This window comes from Peromyscus maniculatus, chromosome 7, assembly GCF_049852395.1.
Source record: "Peromyscus maniculatus bairdii isolate BWxNUB_F1_BW_parent chromosome 7, HU_Pman_BW_mat_3.1, whole genome shotgun sequence".
Classification (NCBI taxonomy): Eukaryota; Metazoa; Chordata; class Mammalia; order Rodentia; family Cricetidae; genus Peromyscus; species Peromyscus maniculatus.
Window position 1 is genome coordinate 92,423,594 of NC_134858.1, and position 18,606 is coordinate 92,442,199.

The window sequence follows — 18,606 nt, forward strand, 5'->3', positions numbered from 1 at the left end:
AGGATGGGAAGATTTGGTTTAGCTCACTGTTCAAGGTACAGTCCAAGGCAGCAGGAGCATGAATCAACTGGTCATGTGACACCTGAAGTCACAAGATAGAACAGTGAATGCATGCTAGTGCTCAGCTTGCTTTTTACATCTTATACAACCCACGAGCTCCTTCTGGGCAGTGGTCCTGTCCAATCAAGAGGGTATTTGAACACCAATTAATGTAATCAAGATACCCCTCTACAGGCATGCCCAGAGTCTCTTCTTCCAGGTGATTCTAGATTCTGTAAGACTGGCAATTGTCAGTGACAATTGCCTCTCACTGACAACAATTAGTTCACTTAGGGGCCTTCAGGATCCTACCCATGTGGAACAGCCGCATGAGAAGGAACATCTCCCACTAATAGGTGCAATTACTAATTAGAAATTCCAGCTATCCCACTATAGTTGTGTTCATTGATTCTAAGGAAATGGACAGGCAGGCAGGCTTAAGGCTGATGAATTACCAAAACTTTAGGCAAAATGTCAGGGATCTAAACAAACAAACAAAAAATTCTCTTCTTCCTCAGCCCTCAGGTTAACCTGTATTCACTACTGCATTAGTATGAATTTCCTTACATTGATAGTCAGGGGTCGGGGATGGGGTGTTGCTTAGTGGAAATTTAAAAACTTTGCATCCTAGACACGAAACAATGCTGAGTTGTATATGCTGTTTACACCAGAGTAGTCAGGGATGAGAACATAGGTTCATGCTATTTTCTCTCCTACATTCTGCAGACTCCTGACCAATCTACCCAGGTGCCAAACAAGGGGGACAAGACAGTAAACGTACTCTTTGGAAACTTAGATTCCTTCATATTCCCTGAAGGAGTTTTCCATTCTGTTAAATCTTTGACTTCTTAGTTCCAAGCTCCCTCTCAGGGGTAGTAGCAAACCTGTCAGAACAGCTCTTGTATTAGATCAAGAATACAGAAATGCGTAGCATAGAAAAATAACCCATCAACCTTGAAACCCTCAGAGTACTGTGTAAGAACAAGACACGTTGCTTTCTTTCTTACTCTCTTTCTGTGTTCTGGTAGTATAATCAATATTTCCTGTCTAAAAATGCAATATTCTCCAATTTTAGAAACCCCTCAAGTCTGCATTTAATGTCAATGAAAATCATGCTCCATGTGACAGATATTTATTTTTATGCTTCCCTGTCTGAAGGCCTTGTCGACTTTTAATGAGAAAAGGATAATGTTATCACTGGCTGAGACAATAGGTGAGAATGGACTTGAATAAAACAGTTAAATATAAGGGGAAAATGGACTCTGCTACTAGCCAATCCTCATAAACATTTGTTTGTATATAAGGATGTAAAGCCTCACCCCAAATTCTCTTTTCAAAGTAAATAAGCATTTCCTTAAATAGGGAAGAATTGACAAACAAGCATTTGAGCACCTAGTATCTTCTAGAAACTATTATGGGTTGGAGATAATACAGAGAGAAAAGTAATAGACTTTTAAGGATAAGTAAGTGGACAGGAAGTCAATATCCATCTGTAGGACCCATCTTAGGTAGACCTTGACACAATGTAAGAACTGTTGTGTCCATACCCCAGACACTTCAAGTTGGAGGATGTTTATGTTACCTACCTTCAGCAGTGCTTGCCAGAATTTCTTGACTCTTACAGGCTAAAATATAAGTAGGTATATTATGTACCCCATACTTTTATATTTGTTTTCATTTGTTGTTCATAAGAGTACTTATATTATTTTATAGTATGTAACAGTGCTTGTTAAAATTATGACGTTCTCATATTTTCTTTCAGATGTCTTACCCCAATTCGAAACCACTACTGCAGACTACCTTCCTTAATTTACTGAGAAAACAATGGGATTTAGTGGAGTGAAATGAATTTAAATTGAACCAATCATCCAATTTTTGCAGTGTCTGAACAGTCGCCTATGGGTCCTAGACCTCCTCATTCCCAATGTAGTATTATTCTTTTTACATAATTTACAATCACAGAATCATGAACCTTGATCATGTAAGCAAGCAAATTAATATGGAGGTCTCTAAGGGGGTCCAGAAGTATAAATATCAGAGAATGGTGTAAATTGTATTCAGTTACTCAAAAGGCAGTAATTGTTCCATGAAAACTGGCCTCTCTGGAAATAATTTACATACCAACAGTATCATTATTTTTACCAAATAGCTGTTTCCTGAATTTCTTTGCCAGTGAATTTAAACTGAACTGTGTGCTTTGTGGTTTCTCAAAACAGTTCTTTTAACTAGTGTCTGAAAGTGTTGGTTTAATTTTTGTTCAAAGTTGCATAAATGAATCCCTGTGGCCAAGCCTTTTATGACCTTACCCACCACTGAAACCTCAGTGGGCAGATGCTGAAAGGCGATTTTGTGCACTAACATGAGTCAGACATTCTTACTTTCTCTAAACCACTTCCTGATTTCTTCCAGGGTTGTATTTAATGGCTGCTTGTTTTTCCAGAAGTGGTAGAAGTAGAACCAATATAATTTATATGGTACAAAATTAAGAATATTTTTCTTTTAATTTTATTAGTAATTTGAGAATTCCATTCAATGTGTTTTGATCACATTCACCCCCTCCCCCAACTTTTTCCAGATCATCAAGTCCCTAAACAGCCAACTTTTTGTCTTTTTTTTTTATTATAAACCATGTAGTCCAATTTGTGCTGCCCTTATATTCTTGAACATGTAGCCTCCTACTAAAGCATAGTGGATCTACCAAGGGTATATTCTTAAAAATTGACTCTCCCTCTCCTGGCAGTATTCAGTTGCTAATAGCTCCTCATCTAGTTGTATGCTTAGTGATCATCTCTCTTCTCCATGATAGGATTTTGTATGGCTTGAGCTGGCCTAGGGTTTATGTATCCTATCACAACAACTATGAATCCATGCCTGCAACTGCCCTGCTATGTCCAGAAAAAGACTGTACCCTTGTAATTATCCATGCCTCTGCTCTTACATTTTTTTCAGCCCCCTTTTCTGAAATGATCCCCAAGTCTTGGGCAGAGGGTTGTGATACGTACATCCCATTTAGGGATGAGAAATATGCAGCTTCTTAGTCTTTGCACCTTAACCAGTTGTGAGTCTTTGTGTTAAACACCACCTAGTGCAAATAGAAGCTGATAAGGGTTTATATATGCATTGATATAGGTTTACAAAGAAAGATAAGCCACTAGGAGTCAGTTTAATAATATGTACATTTAGTAAAACAATAGTACCAGGTTCTCCCCTGGGGCTTATGACCTGTCTAGTTCTAGACTCTTGGTCCCAGTAACAGTTCCAGGTATGAGTTGTGTCTTGTAGAAACAGGCCTTAAATCAAATTGGAAAGTGGTTGGCTGCTCCCATCGTGTTCTTGACACTTTTGAACCAGTGGGCATGTCTTGTCAGATTAGACATTACTGTAGTTCTCAGAGTTCACAGCTGCATAGGACTGATGATTACTTTTCTCCTCCAGTGGGACGTACAGTACCTTCTAGCACTATGATGGCTAGCCAATAGAGATAAAGCTTCCAGGTCATTATCAACTTGATTTCTCTATGCTCTGTGATTCAAGTATGTGATGTCTTCAGAATTAGGGTCTGTCAAGTTCTAGAGGATAATCAATAACATTGGCAATATCCTGAAATGTTTAGAGGACTATGGGACTCACAGACCAACAACCCCAAAAGAGGTTAACCCTTTGCTGACACTTCCCTGTATGCCCTCCTCTACCCTGTCTTCCCACCCCCAATTTAAACCCTTCCTGCTCCATTATTTCCCTTTAACCCTTTATATCACTGAGTTTGCCCTCATATCTTTTTAAAGCCCCTTACTAATTGCCTGACCTCTATGGGTATTCCCAGTGGAGCACACATACCTGACAATTCAAAGCTAACATCCACAAAGTGAGAGGAATGGGTGACATTTATCTTTGTGAGTTCATGTTGTCTCACTCAGAATGCATTTTTTTTTAGTTCCATCCACTTACCCACAAATTTCATTTTTCTGAACAGCTGAATAATATTCCATTATATAAATATACCATGTTTTCATTATCCATTCATCGGTTGTTGGGCATCTAGGGCTGTTTTCATGTCTAGCTATTGTAAATAGAGCAACCATGAACTGTCTTGGTTGAATTATTAGGACTAAGAAATTTTTATCTGTTTTTGTCATTGCAGTAATAAGAGGGGAAATAAAGCAACAAATGACCTCTAAGGATAGAGAATATACAAAGCATATATGTCTCATCACATAGTTCAATGGGAAAGGTTGTGTTTGTCCACTGAATGAGTTTCTTGAGCTTATTTCCCCCCTTACATGTCTTCTTCATTTCTTCTGCTTCTAATACTTATAGGAAAACTTTATATTTACTGACTTTTAGTAATATGGTTATTTGGGAAAGCATTTTAGTCTATAGCACACTGCCTTATACTCAGAACAAGCCTGTGAAACATTTTAGAGCTGTGCAAATGAGAAAGCTGAATCTTCAAACTGTAAAGACATTGGCCAATACTACCCTTGGGGGGCAGACAAAATTCTGAGTCAGTGGGTGTTTTTGACATGAGTATATCCATGTCAAGAATCCCCAATGCCTCGGATTCATGGAAATGGCAAAGTGTTACCCTGGTCCATGTGAGAATGTTGAGAGAATGTACAGAAAGAATCAACCAGATTCCTCCTCCCAGATGTTTACAGTTTAAGACTGCTTCCCTATAAAGACCCCCCCAACTGTGACTAGCTAACCCTTCATTCTTGTGCTGGTCATAATAAACAGACTGAGTTTCCAGGTTGACAGTAGTGGGTATCCCACCATCAGTGGGAGGACAGCCCACCCAACCCCAGGTTTTCTGTATGTGTGTCAATTATTTCTTCAGTGTCTATCATCTCTTCATTCCCACTCTGTCCTAGTTAGGTTTCCCAACCCAAGCCATGCTGTAGCTGCCACACCTATTTTATAACCATGTTCAGAGCCAGAAAATGGCAGCCTGGGTAAGACAGAGACTGGAGCTACTCTGGGCTGCTGAGAGGCATGAAGCATGCTGTTATTTTGCTGCTCTATATTTTACCCACCATCTACATTATTAGATGCTAGCTGACTTTTTATTATACTTATTTTGAATCTATTTTATGCCACATGTCTAACTTCTTGAAGTTAATAGTCCACTTACTATCAATCTTTCTTTTACTAGTAAGTTCTATATACAGCTATAAAATTATCCGCCAATAATTTCATTTTTATCCCATTGGTTTTAACAGAAATATACACTTAGTGATATTTATTTCTAAGTAAGTTAAAATTTCTAATTTGATTTTATCTTCAGCTCCAGCTTCATTAAGAAACGTCTACTTTAAAATTTCTAATGGGCACATTTGGTTACCCATGTCTTTTTGTTTATTTTTGACCCTATGACATTTTGATAAAAAGATATGATAATTTTATGGTAATTAAATGATGAGAGTTGTTTCCTCTCTTTGGAGGAGAAATCTTACTGAACTGTTTGATGGTAAAATAGATTGTTAATTTACTCTGTGTAAGTAATTTCTTAACTCACCAGCATTGCTTTATTTAAAAAGAAAAAAAATAATTAAAGCCCTTAGAAGTTCTAGATGATAATTGTTCTCTGAAACAAAAATGTATTTCATAGAATCATGTTGATTCAGGAAAGCCAGAGAAGGAGAAACAGGAAAAACACATACAAAAAAAAATTATGACTTTAAAACACCCTTATCATTAGCAAGAGACATTGATAAAATAAGAAATAGAAGAGGGTGACAAAAAGTATGTTGTTCCCAAAGAACCAATAACAAAAGGAAGGGCTCATTTAGGGCCCTGCAAGATTAAGGCCAAGTTATGAGGTCAAGGGCGAGCTGACTTTGGTCAAAGATTATTTTTTAAGTTTGGTCTAAGAACTAGGACATCTCCTGACAATATAAAAATGTAGAGTTTGGGGCCTTCCTCCAAAATTACTGTATTTTAATAAGATCCCCTGTGCTTGCTCATCTGGACATTCATTAGCTCTGTTTGGTTGAATTCCAAACATTCTCTTGTCTAATGCAGATTCTTGGGTCACAATAGCACTTCCAGAAGGGTAAAGAGCTTCTGGTGTTTAAAGAGGACACTGACAGGCTCTAACTAAGCATATTCCAGGAGTGCTGAGAACAGGCAGTATGAGGGGTGAGAAATGGCAGTGAGAGAGAAGAGAGGACATGGGTCCCTCTTGCTGAGCTGCCTCTGTCCCAGGGACAGACATTGCAGGATTCCTCATTTTCCTCGTCTTTTGTTTTTTTCATAAAGCAGTTTATTTACAGTTCTAATCCTCAAGCAATCAGCTTCTTTAAACAAGATTATTCGATTTCATTTTTAATTAAGATACAATTACAGTATCCCCACCCCAGTCCTTCTTCTCCCTCAGCTCTTCTCATACCCCATTCCCTCTCAAATCCATAGCCTCTCTTTGTTTAACTATTACACACACACATTATATATATATATATATATATATATATATATATATATATATATATGGAATAATATATAATTTAAGTAAGTATATAATAAATAATATGTAAGTATATATAATGTATATTGAGATATTAATTATGGAGGGTTGATTAAAATGTTTAGGAATGAGTAAAGCATAGGACTCAAGTAAGTTTACCTTCCACTTGATGAAAAAGAGCCCTTTCTACAATGGAAGATGATCGTTAGCCTGAACATATCCAGTGAGAACGTTCATACCCCACTGTGGAGTTGCACATATGTCCTGCAAAGGCCGTGGGACTGGAAATGAGAAGACATGCCCAAGTCTGAACTATACCTCTTTTTCCCTCTTTCTAGGTCTGACCTATTCCTAGTACAAAGCTACTTGCTTTTGTCTCAAACCCCTACTACTTTTTATAACCACCTGTTCCAGAATTGGAAAGAAAATGAGTTGAGACCTCTAACACATAAAGTCTCGTCTGCCTTGGCGTCCCACTTAGTCCCAATTCTAAAAGAGAAAACATAAGCTGACTTTATTTCCAAATGGCAAGCATGCAAGGGTTCGGGGAACCATCCAAATTTAAAATGAGAGGGTGGCCCCAAGAGTCCCTTTCAAAATACAGTTGAAATAGGGAAGCCACAAGGCCACTGACACACAGCTGAATGCAGGAACTTGGGTGACCTGGTGCTGTGACTCTAGGAAAGTCAAAGAAAGAACTGAGGTCATTCCAGACAGCAAATGTGAACAGCAGGACTAGGCAGAGCTATGGGAAACAAATACAGGAATTTGGAGACAGAGCTGCTAGGCCTCTGGCCCTGAAGACACTTCCTGGCTGCCCTTGCTTTCTCTGAGAGGTGTATGGAGGTGGCCCAGAGGGCAACAAAAGGTAAACAGTGGAGTAGGAAAGGAGGCTAGACCTGACTGCAGGACTAAAGGGGAGAACCACCTAAGATGCCCCGAGCAGAAAGCCGAGCAGCGAGGAGCAGCAGACAGGAGGGAGTCCTCTGTCCAGCCTGCTGCTCTCCCTCTGGGGCGGCACTGGCAGAAGCAGACAGCACCCACGGGAGAGTGTGGCTCGTGATTCCCGGAGCTGGGATCAGAGTCAAGAAGGAAGGTGGGCTTAGCACTAAAGCGCTAATGGGTGACTAGCACAAACAGCCCTTGGCCTCTTGTCTCCCACATGTGAAACACAGAGCATTTGAGGCTGCTGTGCAGGGACCTACATGACAGAAAACAAGAACTAGCTAGGTTACAGTGGGTGTGGAGAAGCATTGTTACAATTAACATGTGCATTAGAAAACAGGACGCTGTCAACTCTGAAGCTGTTCTACAAGGGAAAAGGTTATAGATACTACAGGTTCCCCTTTGTTCATGGGGGACATGGTCCAAGACCACACCTATGCCTGAATACTGGACACTGCCTAACCTACGAGGCACAGTAAGAGATCAGTAACAACAAATACAAATCAAAAGAACAATTATTAAAACAATAAGTTGAAATAACAGCTATGTTAAACTGAAACATTTCTGGAATTTTCCATCTAGTATTTTCAGGCCAGAATTGAGTGCAGATAACTGAAACCACAATGTGAAACTACACATAAGAAGGGGTGGCTTAGTTGATTTATTTAGATGAGGCGGTTTCAAATGTGTCTGGCTTGTAAAAGTCATCCTAATCACAGTAATTTGTGTGATTTAATTAATTACCGGGCTATAGGATTATGATCACGTATGCTAATACTAAGGGTCAAATCAACCTTGTTGCTTACTTTAATTACAGCAGCAAGCTTCTGATCACATGACGTTCATGGTGTCTCATACGTACGCTGTAGACACACACGTGGTCCTGAACGTGTTTAGCGGGGACATTGCCGGTTAGTGTTCCGCAGGAGTCAAGGAAGTGACACCCACCGGAGTGACAGAGAAAAACCTGCTCAAAGGATGAGGCGAGCCAGCGCGGGGATGTGATGCCCACCATCAGATATCTGCTTCCCTGGATTAGCAGAAACGACAGTTTTCAGATAGATGGGGATCACTTCAGAGCAGTCATAGATGGCCTACGGTAGGCAGAAAAAGCGAAGAAAGCCGGGGGAGTGTTGGATTTCTGCTGTCGCTCCCACGGTGACCTTCTGTAAATGGCTTTAGTCCCTCACCTATTCCACAGGGATAGAAATATAAAGTTATTTGTTAACAACACTCGCAAGTGCCCAGTGCTTCTCTGAGAACGAGTGGCCAGAGGCTCTCTTAAGCTCTCGCTTCAGTGAAGAAGGCAGGAAAGCCAGCAAGGGCAGGAACCGTGCGGCAGCCGTGGATAACACGGAGCGGGGAGCGAGTGATGGGCAGAGAAGGATGAAAGGGTCCATTTTACAAAGCGAGTAAGGGAGGTTTGTCGGTTTATGTGACATCTGAAGAGATACCAAACGAAGGAGGGAACCGCCAGGGTTTCCTGAGAAGAGCTTTTCCAGTTCCAGGACTTGGGTGCTCAAGGGCCTTGTGGCAGGACATGTGTAGTAGGGACGAGAGTCAGGAGGGCGTGGGTTAAAAATGAGGTCAGAGCGTTGTACGGAAGGAAAGGACAGGGTTAGACCCCAGGAGTACATTATCAAGTCTGGGCAGAAGACTCACATGACCTGGGATGTTTTTAAAGGATCGCTGTTTCTGTGTGAACAGAATGTAAGAGACCAGCTGGGAAGCCGAGGACTTCATCTAGGAAGTCATGCTGTCATCCCAGCTGAAAATGACGATGACTTGGGAAGGGACGTTAGGACCGGAGGAGTTGAAAGGTGATTGGTCTAGACCAATAAATGCAGTTGGTGTTGTACAGTGAGAGAAGCAAAGGGTGCACCCAGAGGCAGGAACAGCAGGGGAAAAGAAGAGGCTTTTGCTAAGTAGAGGAAGGCAGCAGGCTGGGCTGCTGAGTCACCAAGGGCCTGAGCCTGTGTGCAAGGAAAGAACAGTGCAGTCACCAGGAAGAGCGGGAACCGGCTCCCCGAGCCCCCGCCCTGCAAAGCGTCCCTTAGCCGTTCTAATGCTCAAAATGAGCTAATTCCCTGTCCTCCACACCTTCTCATGTGTTCACGGCCTCTCCAGAACATCAACATTGTTACGATAGTGTGCCAGTAACAAGGGGTGGGGGGGCAGCGGACCCTGATTCAGAGAAGTTAATATAGATACTTCGTCATATACTCAAGTAAACACAGAGAAACATTTGATATCAAAACAATATATGAGCCGCGGCCCTCCTACTACCTCAGCATCCTTAACCTCTCTTAAGCATCCCTGGTACTGATTGATTTTTGATAGAAATTCTGTGAAGAGTAAAAATATTTTATTTTTTTTTTCTTAGAATTTCCCAAGACATGCTAAGAAACTGAAAATTTTTCCAAAATCTCCAGGAACGTTTATTAGTTGTAGATTTCTTAACAAACTTTCCTGCTTGTTTTTATTCTTTATCTAAAAATTTAAAACACATTGTTAAAAGGAACAGGCAATGGAGAGGGCTATGTACTAGTATTATATCAACATGTTTAAATAATATTTTATCTGATACCAACTTGAAAAATAACCAACACGTAAATAAATGCATGCGGTCTACATATGAAGAAGCTCAGCCGTTTAAAATTCTTTATTTCAGCCTCATTTGAAATGCCAGTATTCAGTTCACATAGCTCTATACTCTTAAGAATCATCAGCATTTAATTTATGAGTGTTTTTAGATGGAGAGCCTCTGCTGCTTGAAATTCAGTTCAATCCTCTTGTTCTGAGTTGAGGAATACTTATCTCCTATGCTTTTCCCCAAGCCCCCCTCTATGCCCAATTTCCCATAATTAATCTAATCTTTAATCCAAAGTAGAGTGCAGCTCTCACCAAAACCCACCCAGGCCAGGGACACTAACAGAGAGGCAGAGCCAAGGAACAAGTAACACATTTGTCCCGTTGTTGCTATTCTCTGTCCTCAAGGAGCATCTGGCATATGTGACTTCATGTAGCATTTAAAGCTGTGAGTAATGTGGCTTAAGAAATGTTCCCTGCAGCTGGCCAGGAATGGGCTGGTGGGAAGCACGCCAGAATAGACCACAGCCCCACTACCTTCAAGGAGAGCACGGCTTGGGCAGAGGTGCCCATTGGTGCCCAGCTCCAAAACGAGTGCACCCAGTTTTGCCAGAGAGGCAAAGGGGCACACAAGGTCTCTTGTCTCCTGCTTGGCAAGTAAAAGCACTGGAAAGAGCAACAAAACCCTTGCCCGTGTCTTAGGTTTGTGACTCATGGCTTTCAGGATTCAATTACGGTATGACAGGAACCTTTCCAGGCTCCCCCGGGTACACAGTGGAAAGCAGATGTGCCGGTGTTTAGTACAGAAATGCAGCACAGTTGTTCTGGGAAGCCCCAGGTTGACTCCCCACTTTTCTTCATGTGTTTCTAAGATTAGCTTTTCTAACTCGTGACTAGGGGATCATTTCTCTCCAGGAAGAAACTACTTCCAGTTTTAGTAAAAATGTACTGCTTAATGCTTTTCTTTGGGTTTCAACTCCAAGACCTGCTTCAAGCAAGTAGCAAGATTTACCCCAGGTTTTATTGTCATGGTCATCATTGCGAGTTTTTTTTACCTCTCTTGACATTTTCCAGCCCTTTGACTTGGGAAAGAAAGTTGGTTTTGACTGGTCTTCTTTTGAATTTCAGGCATAGTTGCTGTTCTCTTCTGTGGAGTCACACAGGCACATTATACCTACAACAATCTGTCATCTGATTCCAAACTGAGGACCAAGCAGGTAAAGAAAAACTCGTGGCTGGCTTTGTGTCTTTCCTGGTGTGGTAGTTGTGAAGTCACTCTGACAGTGCACGTGGAAAGAATTTCATTAGTAAAGGAAGAAAGTAAGCTTAAGGCTTCATTACAGGTTGGATATTTATAGATTTTTTTCTTCGCTCCAGGATAACCATTAACAATTCTCTTGGTAAGCAAAAATATAGTTATAATAGTCTCTCCCTCCTGAGAGATGTGGAGCATAAACTGTCAGTCTGGAAGATGAAAGGTCTACAGTCGGTAATAATTCACAGTCACTTACATCTAAAGGCATTAGAAACCATGTGGATGTGGTTGGTTATACAGAGAAGAAAATGAAGAAGGATGTGGAAAAATGCTTGGTCTTCAGTTGAGTGTTTTTGTTTCCAAGAAAACTCAACTGCCCATTGCCACATGAGCAAAATGTGTCTCCCTTATTCTGAGGATATGTCGGTTTAGGTACCTGCAGAGGAACATACATAGGCTCCTTCTACTAAGACCCACTTAGCCTTTCTGTGCCAAGCACATCCTGAGTACTAGATATGCAGAGACTAAATATTGCTTTTCCTTTTCAAGGGAGAAACCCCTGTGGAGACAACTGATGAGCACAGGGATATAATAAGCACCCAAGTCACAGTGTGCCAGATACTATGGCAGTAATATCTGGAGAGTATTTGGGGAGCATCCAGTAGGGCATTCTTCCATGGTTGTGGTTGGGAAAGTCAGGAGGAAGTTGCCAGAGACAATGCCCAATCTAGAGCAAGATAAACAATAGAAAGGAGGTACCGAGTCAGATGTAGCAGAAGATAGAGAGTATTAAGAAGGATATTTGAGAAGATGGAGAGATGGCTCAGCAGTTCAGAGCACTGGCTGCTCAGAGGACCTGGGTTCAATTCCCAGTACCCACATGGCAGCTCACAACTGTCTGTATCTCCTGTTCCAGGGGATCCCACACTCTTACACAGACATGCATGTGGGCAAAACACCAATGTACCTAAAATACAAATAAATAAATGATTTTTAAAAAGGAAAGGACACTCAAGGCCAAGGGATTGGCACAGACAAAGTTTCTTTCCGTGAACTTACAAGTAGAGAGAAGCTGAGTCAAAGGGACACGGTGAAGAAGGAGACCACACAGGTAGCTCCAGGCTAAGAAACATGGATGGTACGTGCTTTCTGAAGAAAGTTGAACTTCCTCCTAAAAGCAATAGGATGAAGTGCTTCTCAACCTTCCTAACGCTGCGTCCCTTTAATACCGTCCCTCATGTCGTGGTGACCCCCAACCATAAAATTATGCCGTTGCTGCTTCGTCACAGTAATTTTGCTACTGCTATGAATCATAATGTAGATATCTGATATGCAGGCTATCTGATATGTGATTCCCGTTGGGGTCACGACCCGAAGGTTGGGAACTCCTGGGTTAGAGTAACTAGAAGGGATCATTGTCTCAATGCTTTGGAGTCCAGAAAATGGGGACAACAGTGCTGGCATTATTAGCTCCTTCTGGAGGGAAATAAGTACTGCCTTCTCTTCATTTCCAGTGATTTTCTGGCAATCTTTGCTGTCGTTCCTTGATTTACATATAGATCATCCTGATCTATGCCTTGGTGTCTACATGGTTCTCCCAGACCCCAGCCTATCTCCAAATTTCTTCTTTTGCCAAGAACATCAATCATATTGGGTTTTGACCTACCCTGCTCCAGCATAACCTCCTTTGAACTGATTACATCTACAGTGACCCTTCCTAATAAGGTCATTTTCTGGGGCTCTAAGGATTAGAACTGCAATACATAAATCTGGGGGGAGGATATATAACTTAGTTCAAAAAGCTGTTATTGAAGTATTCAGAACAGAATGATGTTAGGATAATTGGAGCTCTATTTTAGGACCCTCACTCTGGTGGATATGAGGATAACATCCAGCAGTAAGCAGTTGGTTCTCACGTCTGTAAGTGTCCATCTTTTTGACTGATGGACTTGGTGGTTTGTTTGCATGGATTGAGCCATCAGACACTTGTCCAGGTGTCTGTGGATTTGCTGGGGTATGTGTTCTAGGATAAGCTTCACCGGGGCATCTTTGCCAGTGCCATGTGCTATCATTCTGTGAGTACTGAAGCAAGTCCATTTCCAATCATCAGCTTGGATCGCCTCTCCTAATCATCCTATATGGCTCAGTACAAAACAAGATGCCAAGCAAGTGCCCAATGTGCAATGAGTAAGCTTTGCAGTACTATTTGGCAGGGACTGTGGCTATAGGACGTGATGAAGAACTGGACTCAGTGATGAGATCTATCCAAAATGCTAATGAAGCCGGCGGTGGTGGCGCACGCCTTTAATCCCAGCACTTGGGAGGCAGAGCCAGGTGGATCTCTGTGAGTTCGAGGCCAGCCTGGACTACCAAGTGAGTCCCAGGAAAGGCGCAAAGCTACACAGAGAAACCCTATCTCGAAAAACAAAAAAAAAAAAGAAAAAAGAAAATGCTAATGAAGACAGGGGAGCCGAAGACTTCTCATGTGATACTGGGCAGTGGGTGTAGGGAAAGTGCGACAGCATCCTGGCCAAATCTGGAATTGGCCAGGAGTTCCTGGAGGCTGACATGGGGCTCTCTGCAGTAGCTCTGGCTTGCATTCTTCCCTCTCTGTCATGTCTCAATCTTAGCTTGTCCTGATTGTGTCCTCTTGAACAGGGACTCTGCAAGGCCACCCTTCCCCAAGTCCATCACTTCTCTTCAGGTGGATGCTTTAGCGACATCATAAAATACAATTGCTGACATTTTGACAGCCCTCCAGTAAAAGAGAAGTAAATACACCAAAATCCTGATACTAATACCCAGAAACCTCCAATTGCAGGATCTTTTAAATTATGAAGACTGGTAGCACTCTCCTGGGCTTTAAGGGAAATGTCTTGGGCTGATTTTTCCTAGCCTCGTTTGGTCCTCTCAGCATTTGTATTCTGGGAAGCTGAATCCTGTTTAGGGACTTGCACTTTTAAGTCATGCTATCTAGACTGCTCAGCAACACTTCAAAGATAACTCGTCTCATGGTGACACAGCAGTCCAGTACCTCGGGGAGACAAAGCCAAAATCAGTGCCCTACAGCCTTCTGTTCTCCCTCTGAATGTCATGACAAGCACTCCCTGACAGGCTCCCAATCCATCTCATAACACTCTCTCTCCTTACAGAAAGAGGTTTCTACAAGCTTATTCTTTAACATCCAGATAACGGCACACCCCCGCCCTTGCTCCCCCACTGCCTTCTGCCTAGGTGAGGTAGGAGTTTAATAAATGCTGATTCTCTTTCACTCCCTTCTCACGGCTCTCCTTTTCTTACACCACTTCCAATTCACTTTCCTCTAATAACATTTGCATGCATGCATATTTATACATACATGAACACCTATGTGTATGTATGGGGTCAATACATAGCCCACACTCCCATATACAGAGTCTGTGGTCACTGCTCTGCAAAAAAATGAGAGCAGACATACTCAGCCATATCTGCACAGAGTAACAAGAGAAGTTCCAACTCCACATGTGAGTTGGAGACTCACTATGTGTTGTACAGAATCTCCAAAGTATGGGTTACAGATGTGGCCACCACATCCCCACTAAACATGGGGATGCTCTGAAAATACTATGTGACATCACATGGCTGAAGGACACAGTATCTCTTCCCACACTGTGTCCACACTGCCAACAGGAGGATCAGCTGCCTAACCTCTTTGCCTCGCTCTCCAGGACCATATAATGGGACATTAGGAAGCTAACAAGTGACGCCTTGAGGGAAATCTATATAAATCAACTCTGTGTTATAAAACCTAAAGGTGATACAATTGTGAAGGAATTTTATCCATCAACTTTGTCTGTTCTAGCTAATCCAGACATGGCTGGAATAGAGTGTACCAAGGACAGTGTAAAAGACGGCAGCCTAGCAGCAAGGGCCAGGTCACAGAGCATCTGAACGATGTCAAGAAACCCTTGAGCACCTTCCTACAGGCATGTATGTGCTGTGACTTAATAGCAGAGGTGTCGTCATGAGCCAGGGAAGGGTGTGAGGCTAACTGGCTGGAGGACAATCAGGAGCCTGTGCTGACTTGTTCAACTGGGGTGTGCATTAGGCAGTAAACTGGAACTGTAGAGTCACCAGCTGGACAGAGAGTCCTTACTGTCCAGGGAAAATGTCTAGGCCAGATGTGCAATGTTGGAAGTCATCAGCATGTAGCTAATATTGGACCTAGTGGGAAGTCATAGGTCACTGGGGATATACCCTTAAGGAGAACTGTGAAACCCCGTCTCCTCTGCTTCCTGACCATGGGGTGAAAGGTTTTACACCACTACACACTTCTGTGATGTGTTGCCCCACCACAGGCATTTAAACAAAGCCAACCAATCCTGAACTATACCTTTAAAGCTATGAGTTAAAACCATTTTTCTCACTTTATAAATTAATTGTCTCAAATATGTTGTTATAGTCAGTAAAAAAAGAAAAGAAAAGAAAATCGGTGACAGTATCCCCTCCTAGAAATCAAAGGGAGATACCAGCTCATTAAGGAGTGTGGTGAATTATGTCAATGGTGATGAAATATCAAGAAAAATGGGAAATGTGAAGGTTGTTGACACTGATACCACAGACTGGCAGAGTGGCATGGTAAAACTCAATAAAAACAAGTCCAAGACATAAGAGGAGGAAAGAAATTTGAGCCTTGTAGTGTGTAGACAAGCCCTCCAAAGGGATTCTGCTGCAAAGGGACCAACAAAATGAATTGAGTAGCTGGCTGTATTGAACAAAGGGGAGAATTAGCCATCCTTGTGTGTGCTGTGGAGTGATATGAAGACTAGGTAACCAGTCAGAAGGTTTGCCAAGTCTTCCCAGAGGCAGACTTCAGCTTCAGACTGTCTGCTACTTTGGATCAAATGATTGGGCCTCTTAATAAATGCTTGTTATTAATAGGCAAGAGGGTACCAGTTAACTTATTCAGTAAGGCTTTCATGATTGGCATGGATAAGGGGACAAATGCTTGGTGTCTTAGTCACTGTTCTAGTGCTGTGAGCAGACACCATGACCAAGGCAGCTCTTGTAAGAAAGCATTTAATTAGGGGCTTGCTTGCAGCAACAGAGGCTCTGTTATCATCAGGGTGGGAAGTATAGTGGCAAACAGGCAGGTGCTGGACCAGTAGCTGAGAGCTACATTCTGATCTGTAAGCAGAGAGAGAGAGACTGAGCCTAGCATGGGCTTTTGCAACCTCAAAGCCCACCACCAGTGACACACTTCCTCCAACAAGGCCACACCTACTAATCCTTGTAAACTTTTCAATCAGTTCCACTCCCTGGTAACCAATGAGCATATAGGGAGCCATTCCTATTCAAACCATCACTCTTGGCTACCTTTATCATATGTTCAGCTGGTTCAGACAGTAATTTTTCTTAAATTTCTTCTATCATACTTGAAAATCTACCAGTTTGGGTTCATTTTACCTTCTTAACTGAAATGCGAGAGAGTTGGACATGCCATACATTTGCTTTTGCAAAGTCAGAGTCCTTGTCAAGCATTTATGAGCAAACAATAGCACCTTCATTATAGCATTCTTTCCAGATGCTTATTTTATTTCCATCACCCCCCCACACTATATTTTTAGTGTTTATTGCCATTGAATGGGAAAGCAGCAATGCAAATCCAAATTTAAATTTCCAATAAAAAGAGACAATGGGAGCCAAATTGAATGTGCCGTGCATGACTTTGCAAGAAAATTCAAATAGAGAATATGGAATATGAGAGGAGCAAGGAGATAGGGTGAAAGAACTTTTGACTGAGAGCCCTCAAAGTGGGGTCTTGCCCCAGCTCTGCTGCTTATGGCAGGACCCTGGATGTTTAACATATGTGACCTTCAGTTAGTTCTCTTACTTTAAAGTGAAAGGTTGAACTAAATGTGTTGTCAAGCATGTTCCAAACCCAATATTCTGTCAAACGCTGAGCACAAGGTACACACTTGGTTCCTTCTCTTAAACTACAGTTGGGGAAGGATAACTTGCTTTAAAATGATAATTCATGGAGATGTGATGAGGGCCTGAAATTGCCAAATTAAATTCATGATTGAGGCAATCAAAAAATAACATTATTAGTCCTACTGGGAAGAAAAATTTTACACTGAGAATTAGACGGTTCTTTGTGGAAAAATTCTCAGCCTGAACCAAAGTGAATGGTTGCAACAGTTTTTTTCTAAGACTGCTGGCATCCATGGCAGAGTATAAACGTCACACTGCCAGCACACAGCGTCTCAGGACATGAGCAAAAGACTTTCCAGGTTTTTTTTCTTTCATTTTAAGCATGTTCTGAGCATGTACTAAGCATGTCAGTGTTTGCATGGCAGACATGATGGAAGGCTGGGAAACAAAAGCAAATGAGACAGTGATTCCCCTTAGGAGTTCCTAATATAGCATAAATCCATAGATGGAAGGGGCTGCATAGACGGAAAGTTTTAAGGGTTAGTTGTGAGCAATGTGATTATTGATCTTCACACTGCATTTTCTTCTAATAAGCCATTCATACAAATACTATTTAAATTCCCTTCAGCCTTTCAAGACTCTAGACTCTTATCCCTTAGGGTAGTTAGTCTATAAGAGATGTTTATGGAAATCTACCATTTGGCTTTCACCTTGGACTTAGGAGCTCAATAAAATCTTACTGAATTAATAAGTAAATTAATGAATGACTGGATTATGACCATGAACATTCCGAGATAAAAATTAGAAAGGAGAAACAATATGTGCTAATTAATGGTTTCTTTAATTCTGATATCACGCATTAATTTAAATTTAATGAGCTGGATGCATAAGGCTAATGTCTAAGGTAATCCCGAGACACTGAAAGAAAGATCAAGTGTATTTCTATTACTTGCTGTGTTTCCTGCAGTGTGTCTCTGCCTTATTGATTTGCATTACAGTGCTTTTGGATTATGGTTTTGTGCATTTTCACCCCTTCAACACATTAACAAAAGCAGTCACGTTTCTTGCCAGTTACCTGTTCTGAGATGGTGGAGGGAGAGAGTGAGAGGGGAGCAACCATGCCCATGCTTCCCTGACTTCTGAGAAGATCAAAGATATCTGCAGAAAGCACAGAATTGCCTTTATTTTTTACTCTAATTACATTTCTTTTGTCAAGATTTCTACCACTTTTCTTCTTCTCTTCATTCAAAGTACCTTTAAAATATTACCCTAGAAGGGCTGGATTTATAAACGATGGCAAAGTCTTTAAACCTCTCTGTAGCTGAGCTGGTGATTCTTTTCAATGAAACTCATTATGTTGTATAAAGGACATTTAGTAGTTTGACTAATAAGTGTTCCCTTT

The 18,606-nt window shown here is 41.5% G+C and overlaps 1 protein-coding gene across 1 annotated transcript in view; it reads left to right on the plus strand.

Moving 5' to 3' along the window:
• Positions 1 to 18,606, plus strand: part of Slc9a9 (solute carrier family 9 member A9) — a 548,574-nt gene that overhangs the window by 266,004 nt on the left and 263,964 nt on the right. The window contains exon 9 of the mRNA XM_076576829.1: positions 11,165 to 11,253. Within this exon, the coding sequence (XP_076432944.1) occupies positions 11,165 to 11,253 (89 nt within the window). The remainder of the gene's footprint in view (positions 1 to 11,164; positions 11,254 to 18,606) is intronic.